Source organism: Symphodus melops (assembly GCF_947650265.1).
Source record: "Symphodus melops genome assembly, chromosome: 10".
In the NCBI taxonomy this organism is placed as follows: domain Eukaryota; kingdom Metazoa; phylum Chordata; class Actinopteri; order Labriformes; family Labridae; genus Symphodus; species Symphodus melops.
In genome coordinates this window covers 21,966,314-21,981,623 of record NC_136700.1, presented here as the reverse complement: position 1 = coordinate 21,981,623, position 15,310 = coordinate 21,966,314, and the positions used below count along the sequence as shown (strand labels likewise).

At 40.5% G+C, this 15,310-nt stretch overlaps 1 protein-coding gene across 1 annotated transcript; it reads left to right on the top strand.

Annotated features, from left to right (window-relative positions):
* Window positions 1-1,006: 1,006 nt before the first annotated feature.
* On the top strand, window positions 1,007-14,848 carry LOC306830620 (A disintegrin and metalloproteinase with thrombospondin motifs 8-like). Its single transcript, XM_079354207.1, has 9 exons — window positions 1,007-1,981; window positions 3,677-3,916; window positions 6,977-7,109; window positions 7,965-8,132; window positions 8,956-9,248; window positions 10,823-11,009; window positions 11,258-11,430; window positions 11,798-11,973; window positions 12,438-14,848. The coding sequence occupies exons 1-9, from the start codon at window positions 1,247-1,249 to the stop codon at window positions 13,180-13,182; spliced, it is 2,850 nt and encodes a 949-aa protein (XP_079210333.1). The 5' UTR covers window positions 1,007-1,246; the 3' UTR covers window positions 13,183-14,848.
* Window positions 14,849-15,310: the final 462 nt, after the last annotated feature.

Genomic DNA, 15,310 nt, shown 5'->3' with positions numbered 1-15,310 from the left:
CTATAAAATCAGAAAAAAATAACTACATAAATAGACTTTAACACTATGGCATTTCTCCACATCATCATGCAAAAGTTAAAGACAGTTTCAAATTGCAATGCAGGCAAAGAGCGACACCTGTTTGAGTAAGAAGTCCACTGGAACGTCAGCGTATGTGAAGGTATGAACAAGTCTGTTATACTCTATTGCCATCTTGTGGCAAAATACTTTAACTACAGCTTAATAAACATTGTTAAAACAACATTCCTGGCATTCAGGCTTAATAAACATTCTTACATTAAAAAAAGATTTTGATCTTCTAAATCAGACGTGTAATTTAGAAAAACAAATCCCTATAACTGCATGAACTCCATGTTCAGCAGGATTTGTTTGCGCAAGAATGATTTATTTGTTTTCTTTTTTAAATATTTTGCAAACAAAAAAGGTCGTATTGTGCCAGTGCCCATTTGTATTGATGGATGAATTGAAAGCACGTAGTCTGTTTACTTCGTCATAATGTATTATGAAAAGTTTAATTTGATGAGCATAAGCAATTAAATGATATTTTTCTAAAAGCTCTGCTCATGTAAATAAACGTTTCGCAGTGTGCAGTGTGGTCTTTTCCAAGCACACACACATCGCCTCTCTCCGTCCAGCAGTGCTCTTTTGTGCGGGGATAAAGCATCTTGGCCTTGCGGGGCTCCGGGCTCTGTGGGGGCCTGTCACTCACAGGGCTCCGAAATAACTTGAGGAGCGGACTTCCAGCTATGCGTAGTATAGATGTCCTGCCGCTGCATTATAACACTCTGGGTTAATAATAGGTGCGCGGTTGTCAAGCTTTTTTAGAAGGAGGGAGTGTCTGCCTTTTCTCATTGGATCCGTTTTATCCGCGAGTGTCTCGTGAAGTGCGAGAGTGGGAGGAGAATTTCCAGAAACGCAGGATATCAAAAATAAACCCCCTCATGTGAGGGAAGAGCAGAAAGTATAAATACCCCCGAAGTGTCCAGACTGCAGCGGTGCTGGTGAGTGGCACAACAAGGCTTGGATAGATTAGAAACGAAAACTCAAAGAGACTGACGTTTAGAACTAGTCAAACTTCGATGACCCTGACCGACTCTACAGCACTGAAAATCCCTTTCGATCTGTAAAGATTCAAGAGGACTCACTTTTGATTGGAGACGACGCTCAACTTCCCACAGATTGAGGACATAAACTGAAATAAATTGTTTATTTTTGCGACTCTTGATTGCAGTGCGAGTTGCAGAAGATGTGTTCCACGTTGTGTTGTTTATTTTTATTCTTGTGCGTAATAAACGCAACACTTTCCACTCCATTTGAATCAGAGGATGTTGTACCTGTCCGGATAAATGGAAGAATTAGAGGTCGCTTTTGGAAAAGAAGTGAGGAACAACCGACATTTATTCTTAGCGCATTTGGCAAGGACATGACTATAAATCTCATTCCAGACACTAGTTTTATCGCACCTTCCTTCACCATACAGCGCATCAAAGCCAGAGATGTTGGCTCTTTACGCAGCGCTTCAGGTGTCGGACTTGCCGCGGGTCTCCAGGGTTTGATGAACCAGACAGTGGAGAGTGAAGGATACCTGAGGAGCTGCTTTTACTCCGGGAATGTGGATCATGATCAGAACTCGGTTGTGTCTGTCAGCTTGTGCTCAGGCATCTTTGGCTCCTTCATAACGGAGGGGAAAGAGTATTTAATTGAGCCAAAACTTCGAGGCGGAATGGGGCCAGACTCTGCAGAGCAGCTGCATGTCATCAAGAGGAGGACATTCACTAAAAGCCACAGTGTTCCCCTACTGTTTGATCACGAGGCAGCGGAGAGCCGAGGAGATACGCACAACGGGGAAAGTTTTACGCACACCGACAGTGACGCACGAAGGGAACCTCGCCGGAGACGCTTTGTTTCCGCGCCACGATTCATAGAAACGCTGGTGGTGGCAGACTCAACCATGGCCCACTTCTATGGAGATGAAATAAAGGTCAGACATTATGAACTCATTCTTTCCTACACACACAAACATATGAACCTAAACACACCATCATTGAACTGAACGGATTCCACTTTACCATAAATAAACTGCTCAAGACGTCACACTTTATTTTCCATAATCCTCTCTGCAAGGATTCACAGCTCAGAGATACAGTCTCAGGAATTAGTTGCTCTTTGCCGTTTCATAAAAACATGTTTTGGCAGTAAGGGAGCTTAGGAGGAAGCCGGTGTGCTCCCTGTTTTTCACAGACTGAGAATAAGGTCAGGCAACAGAAATGCAAGAAATGCTGAGGCACATTCCTCAGGACTTGGTCACGATTTGGCAGCAGACCCTCAGCATCATGCAGGGCAGATTCACAACGCTTAGTCCTATGCTGTATTTACTTAGAATGATGAATTAATCACATGGCTATTTCCTGCCAAATTATTTAATGTTTAAATGATAAGTGCTGATTTTATAGAAATATATGTATCAATATTTGTCCTGCATTTATTCTGGAGATAAATTCTTTAACAACAGTAGACAGTCCATGATCCTGGCACAGTCTGGAAAAGACACATTCTTGTCTGTCTGTACTTAACAAGCTCTTCTGTTGCCAAACATTTACTACAACTACAGTAAGAAAATAAAGACAAACACATATTTAGGGTGAAGCTGATGCACTGGCTTAATATCTGTTTTTGTTCCCAGTCATGTTCCAAATAATGTCCATATTGCTCTGATTTTCTGTGAACAGGGGCAGTTTTAATGATTTGGAGGTCTTTAGCTCAAACTAACGTGTGTCAGTGTATATTTGTAGTGAGCAACACATGTGGAAAAACTTTTTATACGGGAAAATCATCAGTTCCCAGGAAAAATGATTTCAGCACAGCCGACGAAGACTTAACATTACACATCATGGCACAATACACCCACGTTCACAGTGATTTAGCTCTCCTCTAAAACACAACCTCTTGACAGTATTGTGGAAAAGCCTGCACATTACTACACAATCCCATGACACAATCGGGGAATGGAACAAAAAAAAAAACATTTTGGCGAAACTATTTATAGATTACTATATTTTTACTGGAAAAGAAGAAGAAAGAGACACGATGCCTCTATTCAGCTGGAAGTGGTTGAATGCATTAGATGAAAATACATGTAACTGTGCCAAATGTTTGCAATTTAAGCTTAAAGGGATTCCTGTTTAGGTGAACAAACTACATGATTAGAGGAAAACATAGAGGGGGTCTCTTCTTCAAGATCAGTCACATTTGCTGCTCTTGTTCCCTTTCAAGAAAGCAGACAGTTTATCAAAAGAGGAGAGTCCAGTCCAATGTCTCTTCAGCCACACACTAATACTGATAACACAAATATATAAACACACTGCATGTCATGTTATTCTTTTGTCAGTCATATAGAAGGATCAATACTCACGTGCTTCATAACCAGCATAAACATAATGTGCAATGGAAGCACTTAAATATTTGATCTTAAGTTAGTATTGTATTTATGTTTTTAATTCTGGTATCATGACAATACTAATGTCTTCAGGTATGAGATATTTGTAAAACCATCCCTGGGTTCTTATATCTATCCTCTACTGTGTCTTCATGCTGTCCAAACTTTCAAAAGTCTAAGGCCAACAAGTTAGTTTTCCTGGAAATTTCCGTTTTAAAATGTTGTGCCCTGTCTCTCCAGCATTACATCCTAACCCTGATGTCGATGGCCGCCCAGCTGTACAAGCACCCCAGCATAAAGAACTCGGTGAACATTGTGTTGGTGAAGATGCTGGTGGTGGAGGATGAGGAGGTCGGCCCAGATGTCTCCAGCAATGGAGGCGTGGCTCTGAGAAACTTCTGCTCCTGGCAGCAGCTCTTCAACCCACCAAGCCAGAGACATCCAGAGCACTATGACACCGCCATGCTCTTCACCAGAGAGGTGAGCGGCAAAAACATGCCTGGTGTCTTTACACAGCTCCAGAAAGGCTGTTGACTTGTCTGCAACAAAACACACCATCATCTACACTTTATTTAACCTTTATTTAGTCAGGTTAGTCCAATGGAGAGCAGATATCTCCTTTTCAAAGAGAGAGAGGGGTGAATGGATTTGAGCTTGTAAAGCATTTACACTGCTATGAGTCTGCTATGAAAAGTGTTCACCAGTTTTAACTTCATACACATTCATACACCGCTGACATTTGAGAGATCATTGATGGGTAATCTTCATTCGCAATGATATTGTGTCATTCACAGAAGACAAAAAACTACAGAGCATTTTTTGAACAAGAAAAAGATTTATATAAAGCAGTCAAACGCAATACGTCGTGTGTATAGTCTGGTTGTTTCATGTTATGGTTTGTTAAGTTGGTGAGTGCAGTTGCATAAACATATTGAATGGAGTTATGTGTTTCAAAGTCTAGTATTATACTAAAAAGTCATTTTTTTTTCTTTTTTTCGCTACTGAAAAAGCAATCATTGAGCAGAGATGAGTCATGAATGAAGCACTGGTGGAATTCTGTCCAGCTGGGGGGCATGATGTGGTTTCAGTAGCAGCAGACTCAAAACCACACAACAATTACTTGAAACCAGAGTGCCTTTCACCAAAACAGGTGCAATTTTTGTTACAAGTGGGGAGGATGGGGGTGGGGGGGTCCCAGCTGGAAATTGACATCCATATCCTGACACAGTTAATGTCAGATCTTTTAGGACCACTTTTTTGAGATTAAAGAAAGGATGAACCAAGAGGAAGTTAAGGAAAGCCCTTTTAGCCTTCAGGGTGAATTAAGCTGCTGAAAAGGGATCTACAAGATGGAATAGTTGTAATCTTTTCCAAGCAGGGGGAATATCAACAGAGAACAAACAAACTGTGTTTTATGGATGCTTCAACAGGAAATAAGTTCATGTGTCCTCAGGGTTTGTGTTTTGATTGGCTTGTCCTGCTGTACTTGGCTGCCGTCTCCTCTCTGGTATGTGCACTTTGACAAGGTGTTAGCAGACAATGCATATGCTAGTAACTTCTCCATTATTACACTTTTATAGCTAAGTGCATTGCTGTTTGCAGCTTGATTGATGACAAGCTTGGTATTTATCCGCCTACTGAATGACGTTTGCATGTTGAGCTGAGCCTAGTTTGGGGAAATGATGAATAGAACATGTGGGGTTTCGCGGACTTGTTGCAAAGGCTTTCCATCGGAGAGGCCATCTTCCACACAAGCCCAGTTGATGTTTGTTTTTCCATTTCCGCGGAGATATGCTTTGAAATGTAGAGGACGGAAGGCTCCACGTGGGTGAGCTAACTTTAGTGCCGCCACAAATCAAACCTGACATGATAAGGGACACTCTAAATGGTCAGGGCTTGAGTCCACAGCCAGGTCAGGGTTGCATATGTGTGCCATGCATGCGACAGTCATAAGAGAAGGCTGCTGCTGCTACTGGCTGTTGTGAAACTCTAAACTTAAGCTCTCTTTCTTGTAGTGGAAACATTTTTCTCATGCATTCTTGTGGTCTCGTCCTCTATGTGTGGTATTGCATGTCCGCCGACTGTAGCCAATGTTTTGACCCATTCATTGTCCTCTGTGTCAGTGTGTCTGTACTAATGAGTGCTATTGTTGAACAAGGTGTACAAACACATGCTGGGTTGTGTTTAAACGGCAGCCCCGGGTACAGATGTGTTTTGAATTATAGACCGCTCTGCTTTGTGGTTTTTTTAAGCCTGAGGCAAGGCCATGGAGGCGTCCATCTCCGTCCTACAACGCCAGGCTTCCTCATCTGCAGGGAAAGATTTCTGAATCTCCCACATCACAGCTCTGGACAATACATGCATGCCCAGGATAATTTATTTGCTTTTGATTGCTTTTTATGATGGAAACACTCAGCAACATGTTTTTGATTTGTCTACAAATGGCTGAAAAACAAGTTGACATGAATAGATGTTGAAGGTCCATCCGGCTTGATTAATAAAACAGTCAGGCAGAATAATGACTTTAACTCATAATGGTCCACTTGGGAGCTCTTTCAAGATACTACTTTTTAATGAATATAATGAAGGCCTTTTCCAGGGTTCCAAATTATTTATTCATGTAAAAATCCTATCATGACCACACCACACCATGGCAGTAATTTAGCCTGAACTTATTTGAACTAGTTGAATTGGATTCAGTGGAAGAATGTATTTTCTTTGTTTGGCCCATGTTGTTTGTGTTATGAAGCTATTGTTCGAGTGGCACGAGTTAATTCTGGTTGGTATGTCACGGTTGGTATTTGGTATGCTGCTGTGGCTTTTCTGTTTTATGGCACATACAAATAGTTACTCTCTCTTGTTCCACTGGCAGAGAACACTTTCCAACAATACAAAATAACTCTTATTGTTCTAAAAGGCTTCTTATCATGATGTCTGTATATGTGCTTGTTACTGAATTTATACACTTTGGCTTGAATGGTTGTTTTGTCACTTGGTCTTGTGGTAAAGCCACCTCCAGTGGCATAAAAGATTCTGACTGCTATACGTGGAGTTTGTGGTAATGGTTTACATGATATGTAAATACACATGCCACTTCTTACATTCATAGATACAAAAAGTAAACTTTGACACTTTTGAGCTTGATAACCGATAGAGAATTTTGACGACTGATATGTTGGCAGATATTAGGGATAGCCAAGCAGTTATGTCACACACCCGATAAACAGAGTGTGAAAGTGCAACGGCCATTGATTTGTGTTTGACCTCTGGCCTTTCCTTCGTGTCACCCCCCACTGTCTCCCACCACATTTTCCTGTCTGCAACAGTCATATCAAATAAAGGCAAAAATGCCCCAAAGGAAAAAAAAAAAAAAAAGTTAGATTGAGTCTCGTCTCAAGATGAGAAACCACTGTAAGAATTAAGCACAACAACAAAACTGCAGGTAAAGGAGATTCTCTGGCAAGAAAATCCTCCCATTTGTCAAGTGATCACTATTCCCTGGGTGCTCTAGTTTCAGTATTTCCCTTTTCTTTGTTGCAGGACATCTGTGGACAGAAAAGCTGCGACACGCTGGGTGTGGCTGATGTCGGGACGATGTGTGACCCTAAGAGGAGCTGCTCAGTCATTGAGGACAACGGACTGCAAGCTTCGTTTACAGCTGCACATGAGCTCGGTCAGAGCACATTTTTGTCTTCTTCTGTGGGCTGGTGTGGGCTAAAAGATTCATGGAAACTTAAAAAAATGATGTTTATATTTAGAGTTTCCTTCAGTTGTTCATGACAACTTTTGATGCAAAGGAACCTTAGAAATTCATTGACAGCCATTTTCCTTAGACGTCAGTGCAAGCTGTCATTTCCACTGTTGTTAAACATTGGGCGACAGTATTTCAGATTTTCAGTTTATTTGTCAGTAAGTCATTTGACGAATCATTATCATTTAAACCTTTATCTACTAATAAGAAACAAAACAGACAATAGATGTCAAAACTTGGGCCTTAACCACACATTGCATGTCTATATTTGCCTCCAAAAGCGAAATCAAAACAGCTAACATCAACCAATTTTTAGTTTACATTATGTTAACTTGTCAGCTACAGTAGAGACCGTCTCATTTATGCTGTTGAAGGACTTTAAAACAATGATGTTTTTTTTGTAGTGGTTGTTATTGTCAGCTGATGTTTTACAGTAGCCAATAGGGTATCATGTTTCTTCTTTAGACTTGAAATACTGACCAGTGTCCCTCCAGATTTACACTTAGCATGGTTTGACTTAACATGCACATTTGGGGGCACCAACACATTAAATTTAACTAACGTTCTGACTATTTTTATTATATTTTAAAAATACTAACAAAAACAAATGTTCTACATTTAAATGCAAATACTTGCAGCCTGTTGTAAAATAGCCCAAATAGTTGAATTAAACGTAAACACACACTTTGAGCATCCGAGCCTGATTGGATGTCAGAGGGAAACAGCAGCCTTTTCATATAAGTAAGTCAATTCTAACAGAATCTTTCCCCATCTCAGGTCATGTGTTGAGTATGCCTCATGATGACTCCAAGACCTGTGAGAGGCTTTTTGGAGATCTGGGAGGACATTACCTGATGGCTCCTCTGTTTGTCAGCCTCAACAAGACTGCACCCTGGTCTCCCTGCAGCGCTCTCTACGTTACAGAGTTCTTTGACAACGGACACGGTAGGAAATATATCAGGTTTATATGATAAATATCACTGAAGATAAATCTTAAATTAAGAAGCCCAATAGAGACCATCTGCCAGCATGGAGGTCTGTGGCTCTGTCATTAGAGTTGATTTAGAAATCAATAAAATATAATGTTAAGCCTTGTGTGCTTTAATGATAGCTTTTCTGTTTAAACATGTCGCTCCTTAAATTATGTGTTATACGGATGGTTTATCTTGCCCTAGATTTCCACATCTTCTCTTTCTGTTTCTCTTTATTTTTCTTTGCCTCACCCTCTTTCGCTCATGTTTTGCATCGTGCATTGTTTGTATCCTTGCAAGACCTATCAGTGAACCGTCTTTTCCGATGACTCATACGATGGACTTCTTCCTGTTCTTCGCCTCCTCAGCCAAGAGCAACAGCTGGTGTCAGCAGAATGTGTTCTTTATCAGTTGAGAAAAAGTCTCCAACTAAAAATTAATGTGGCTGAGAATGCCGATTCCAAACTGGGGACGTCATTGACAACTCCGGACAACAAGCTTATTGAATATAAAAAGCAATCATTAGCAGAATAATACCTACATTAAGATTTAGACAAGATTTAAGATTTTTTACTAGAGTTAAATTTCCAGATTTGGAGAATGAGGCATTTTTAAAACTGCACCCCATTAGTTAGATTTAATGATTTATATTTATAAAATGGATAGAACTTGACCTAAATATTTTTCCGCTGTTGTCACATAACACATAGGGAGCAACACATTTAAAATATTCAGTGCAATAACCTCCAAGCAAAAGTATTCATACTGTGTTTGGTTTTTTTCTATTGTTACCACAGGGGACTGCCTGTTGGACGTCCCAGAGAGCACCATGTCATTACCCAGAGAGCTGCCAGGCACCAAGTACAGCCTGGACCAGCAGTGCCAGCAGATATTTGGAGAGGAGTTCATCCACTGTCCCAACACCTCAGACAGTGATATCTGCAGCCAGCTGTGGTGTCAGGAGGACGGAACGATGCAGTGCTCCACCAAGAACGGCAGTTTGCCGTGGGCTGACGGCACTGGCTGTGGCATCAACAGCACCTGCCTCCATGGAGTATGCATGCCCACCCAGGAGGTGATGGAGCCTCTGGTAAGGCTGTTTCTTGAGCTCATCCAAGCAGCACTAGGCATCTTATTCTTATTCTTGTTATAGCCAATCATCTCCAGGTGTTTGCTGCAATAGCCTTTGTTGGTCTGCTGAAACAGTTTGTCTATAAACACTCCTTATATTTTGGCCATGATTATCTTGGATTTTTTTGAACCAGAAGTTATCCCATTTTAATGTGAGGATTGGTAGTCATGGTTTGGCTTCACATCTAATTTGTAGATAAATAGAACCTGTAAGATGTATCCTGCTGAAAAGCCCTCCCCTCAAACACACACATTATAGTTCATGGTGATATGGGCTTTTTTGCTGTTATAAAGGCAGAAAAAACAAACAATCAAGTTTGTAGTCCTTACACTTCATCAGCAACTCTTAAGAGAAGCAAATTCCCCTTGTTCCTTGTCTCTGCGATTCAGTGTTTAGCTTTTAAAGAGAGAATTCACACAAACATTTAATCTGTGCTGCTGATTGGCATGATTTGAAGGTGGGTTATGGTTATAATAATATCAACCGCTTTTTCCTTTTTATCAATGTAATATGATAGTGGACATATAGCCACAGTATCAACGAAGTGCGAAAAAAAAACATTCTGGCGAGCAGAAAAAAAGAATGAAGCTGCTTTATTACGTTCATGGCGATACCACCAGTCGCTCCCTGATTGAGTGATATAAACGCCATCAACCTCCTCGAGTTATGTCTAAAATGCAGTTGCATGATTTAGCTTCAGTTGTTTTTAATTCATCGTTTGTTTTAGATGAACTAAGCAATACAGACTTTATTGAGAAAACAGATGTTTTAGGGGAAACATTTCAGGTCATCAATACAAAACTTGTGTTGGAAATCTGCTGATTTATGAATGACACTGTAAGGTTAGCCTTGGAAGAGAGTCAGTTCAAACTACCATTAGAAATCAGCAGAGTTAACTTCTTACAGTATCTCAGTTAGTGGAGATACAATGATTTTCAGTATGGCAGCGTTATGCAGTTTTAATCTGGAAAACATGAATGAACCGTAGAAGATAAAAGTACAGATCACTACATTTTATGGTTCTGGTGAGTTTCAGATCCAGCTGCTTTTTGATGCCTTTTTATATTTCCTTTAAGAACATTTATACATCTTGGTGTTTCATTTGAGCATGGTTGCCTTAATATCTTCTCCTTGTGTTATGATCACACATCTGTTTATGAAGCCAGACGTGCTGGCAGCTGGTACATGAGCTGATCCAAACTCATAAAACTTCTGGAAAGGACACCCAAAAATTGCGAACTCACACATGTATCCACAAACACGCACACTTTATATGTTACTTTACAAAGCTGCAGCATGGCAGCTTCCACTGGTGGTGAGTGACACATGTGGCAGGAATGTGGGTAGAGGCAGACAGAAGGCGCGTGCCGAACTTCAACACAGATTTAGCCTGGAGTGTTGGACTGCCAACACACTGCGGCCTCAGAGCCAGAAGCCAGACTGTGGTCAGGGCTACACAGCTGAGATTGCCTTTGGCGCGGAGTTCTAACCAACCACTCTGACTGCTCTCTTCTCGTTGTGTTTGACCACAGGTGGTTGTGGACGGTGGCTGGAGCGAATGGGGAGCGTGGCAGCAGTGCTCTAGGACGTGTGGAGGAGGGGTGGAGTTCTCGTACAGGGAGTGCACCGACCCGGTGCCTCAGAATGGAGGAAAATACTGTGAGGGACAGAGGGTTCAGTACCAGTCCTGTAACACGGAGTCTTGTGACAACAACCAAGGTGAGAATCAGCCCTGGACAGGATTTTTTTCCTTTTCTTTTTTTTTAAACTGCTTACAGCCAGAGTTTTTATATGAATAATACTTTATATGTCTCATTTAATGTTTGTTGTGAAACGAGTTTAACATAAATGTTTTATTATATGATTTATCATGATTTGACATTTACAAAAAGATTATATTTCCGGTAGCTTCCTATCAGGGTCTGAACTCCTTGAACACAAAGCTTGACTTTCCGTTTCCCCTTCAGGTAAGAGTTTCCGAGAGGAGCAGTGTGAGAAGTACAACAGCCCCAACTACCTGGACTTCAATGGGAATATGAAACAGTGGATACCAAAGTACGCTGGTGTTTCTCCCAGAGACCGGTGTAAGCTGTTCTGCAGAGCTAGAGGCAGCAGCGAATTTAAGGTGTTTGAATCCAAGGTACAGCATCAAAAATACACTTACAGTGCAGCAGTAGAACTTTTGGCTTTTTGTGGGCCTTAACAATCTTATCATCTTCATCATTCGTTAGTACTGTGGAGACAGCTAAATGTGTGCAGGTCTTGCAGTCCAAGACAAAGTTCCTCAAATTGACAAAAAAGTGACTGTACTGTACTGTTCTGTATCATATCGTAACGTGTCCTATCATATCACATCGTATTATATTAGCAGATTAATAATGACGCACTTTAATATATATCAAACAGCCTTGATACTAACCAATGAATTAATGATATTCTTCAAGATGCAGTTGAATCTGACAGATTTTAACTCTCTTGGCAATGAACACGCCTATGTGTCTCTGCAGGTGATCGATGGGACAACCTGTGGACCTGACACCACATCAGTGTGTGTCCAAGGTCAGTGTGTGAAGGCGGGATGCGACCAAGTGATCGGCTCCAGCAAGAGAGTGGATAAGTGTGGAGTGTGCGGAGGAAGTGGACTCACCTGCAGAAAGATCACAGGCTCCTACAACAAAGCAACGTAAGTGTTTTTAAAAAAAAATCTTAATAGGAAAAGAATAACTGAAATGATTAAAATGACATGTTACAGTTATCGTGCAAAGATTCACCCAAAATGTATTTATGCGTTTTCCTTTCACTATCGCAGTAGAGCAAAACCTTTTCATTATCACTAATGCAGCAAAAGAAATAATTCCACTGTTAGGATTTCACCAGGAGCATTGAAAGAATCCGAATCTGTTTTTTGCCAAGAAATATGTTCACCAACAAATACTTGAACTAGAAAGGGTTGCTTCATTCCCCTGTAGCCAATTTTGTATTCTAAGCTGAGCGAAGCAATTTTTTCTAATCTATGGCTCTAAAACATACTTAACTTTTTTACAAACTAGACAAGAAGAAAGCATATGCTAATTATCAAATTTGACAAGCATAAGTTGCTTGTGGTCTCTTTAAGTTGTCTAAGTCCTGTTCTGTTTTCTCCACCAGCTATGGTTACAGTGACATTGTCACGATTCCTGTTGGTGCGACTAACATTGACATCAAACAGCGGAGCAACAGAGAAATCAAACATGATGGGAACTACCTGGCTATAAAGAGAGAAGGTGGCAATTATATCCTAAATGGTAACTTCTCAGTGTCTACAGTGGAGCAGGACATTCCTGTAATGGGTGCAGTGTTAAAGTACAGCGGCTCCTCCACCACGCTGGAGAGAATCCAGAGCTTCAGGCAGCTGAAGGAGGCAATCACCATCCAGATCCTGGCAACAGCTGGGGATGCCAACCCTCCAAAGGTCAAATACACCTTTTTCATTCCCAAAGATGTGACCTTCAACAAATCAAAGGAGAAGAAGATCATGTTGCCGTCTTTGCATATGATCCACGCATTTGATGTACCTGACTGGGTGCTGGGGGAATGGTCCGAGTGCTCCAAGAGCTGTGGCTCCGGGTGGTCCAGGAGAAATGTTGAATGCAGAGACAATGCGGGCTTCCTCTCCAGCCAGTGTGACAAAGATCTAAAGCCCATAGACATCAGGGCCTGTGGGGATTTGCCATGCCCCATTTGGCAGATGGGACCTTGGTCCGCCTGCTCACGAACTTGTGGTCAGGGGGAGCGCCGGCGCAGCGTCTTCTGCATAGACTACACTGGGAAGACTGTTGAGTCAGAGAAGTGTGATCCAAAGAAAATGCCAGAACCAGTCTCTGGAGAATGTCTCAACCAAGAGTGCTTATGAGGGACAAGAGAACGGTGAACTTTGCCATTTTGGTCTGATTAAACTTACTAAACATCGATGGATTACTGAATAGGCAGACTGGGCGCAGGATAGGAGTCCAAGTGAGGAAAGGGTATGGATGTTAAACAAGCTAGAAAAGCCATAAAACGGACTTACAGCATAAAGCAATAATCAAAAGTAGCAAAAAATAGATACAAATGTCGATGATGAGATACAATATAACCACAATGACACATACGACTATCACAAAGAGATATGAAGAGACCACAAAAATAGAATAGCAACAAAAACAAACAGAGATAGATAAATATATCAATGTCACAAAATAACACAAAAAAACATAAAATACTTGAGGTTGCTCTTGTGTCTGCGTTTTTTCCAACTCCAAACGTTTGTAGTCGTTATGTTTCCTTCATTTGTGAAAAAACTGCTTTTAGCCTTTAAAATGTCTGTGCCCAGGGCCCGTGACCACATTATCCATCCATGTAACTAACTGTTCATTTGACATTACTTGGCTCTTGCCTAAATATAGTTTCTTTTGTTGACATTTTACAACCACTATTGAGAAGCAAAACAAAGGAAATCTACCTCAGGATGTACATGTGATGCTATGTAAAGATGCTACATGAAGGTGCTGTGTGTGCGTGTTTTCTCCAGAAAGAGAAGTTTTCAAGTCCCACTTTAGACAGAAACTTTTGGTATGAAGTCTGGTATAATCTGCAATGATCCTTTTTTTTTTTTTTTTAGTTTTGCTGTCACTTAGAGTGGGGTTTGAACAAAGGCATTAAACCTGCTGTCAAACACCAGCACAGTGTAAATATACCTCTGTAAGTGTCTTCCACAGAACTCAAACCCCCATAATGCTTTGATCGAGCCTTTTAACTTTTACATAGGTAGGTACATGATTAATGCAATGGGACTTTTAACCTCTGGGAAATGCGCTCCTGTTTGATTTGCTTCTCTTTTCTGTATACATCCCAAATTAGATCAGTGATTATATTTCAAAAAGATTGCATTATTAAACTTTGGGGGAAACCAATCGTTGACCTTTAATCTGACCCAATATCTTTGGCTAAAATATGCCATTTAGAACATTCGGTTCCATTTCTGAACCAGACGTGTAGTATTTATAAAAAGGAGGTTGAGTTTACACGGTGTGTAAAAGATTTAGTCTAGATGATGACAAGTTATTTATAACCAGAAAAACCTTCGACCGAGAATTTCCCTCTACTGTGGTTGAGCGTAGAAAAGAACAGCTGAGGCAGTAAATGCTTCTTTAGAGATATTATGATAACCACATTATCATCTATATGGCAAATAGTATTGGTTTTATTCAATTCCAAACGTGTACTTGTAAATGCATTGTATGCAAACACTCACAGTTGTTTTCACATGTATATTTGTATGTATATTTGAGTTCTTCATTCCTGTTGTTAATTTACAGTATGCTATCAAAAAAACAGACAGAGCATTAGGCTAAATATCCCTTCAGTGAAGGACCATGCTATTTTATTATAACAGCTTCCTTTTTAAGCTATTTATTTTTGTACAATGTGTACCTTGTATGTGTAATGAAAATGGCAGGTATGTGTAATGAACATGGCAGATACTGCTGTCTGAGATTTTTTTTTTTTCACAAGAATGGTCAAATAAACACATTAATGTCTATTTATGTGATCCTTTCTTTCTGCAGTTTATTCTCCCCCATAATAACAACATAAACTCTTTGGGTCATGTATCCTAAGGTTTTCAGCATTTTTATTTTTTCTATTTTGCACAAAGTCACATGATTTGAGAATTATTGCAGACAGGTGGGTAAGTATTGACAGTCAGTATGAGGAAGAATCTACTTTTGAATGAGTTGTGATTCCCAATCACATGTACACGTTTTCCAGATCACTGCCTTAAACGACTGTGGGCCACTTGAACCTAACAATGTCCTCCAGACTCCTGGAATTCTCCTTGGTGGTTCTGCTTTTTTTAAAAGCAGGGTGAGGCACATTTTATTGCAAGTTTTACAAACTGAAACCCCTTAAGACGTTCAGTAAAATCCTCCCACATTGGAATAACTTTTCTGCTCAGACGTCTGAAATAAAGACAGCTGTATAAAACACAGTAGCTGTGGTTT

Excerpts from the sequence above, each read along its gene's own strand:
- LOC306830620 (XM_079354207.1), top strand. The coding sequence starts at position 1,247 with ATGTGTTCCACGTTGTGTTGTTTATTTTTATTCTTGTGCGTAATAAAC. Across the intron at positions 1,982-3,676 it reads TCTATGGAGATGAAATAAAG|CATTACATCCTAACCCTGAT; the intron begins GTCAGACATTAT and ends CTGTCTCTCCAG. Across the intron at positions 9,249-10,822 it reads AGGAGGTGATGGAGCCTCTG|GTGGTTGTGGACGGTGGCTG; the intron begins GTAAGGCTGTTT and ends GTTTGACCACAG.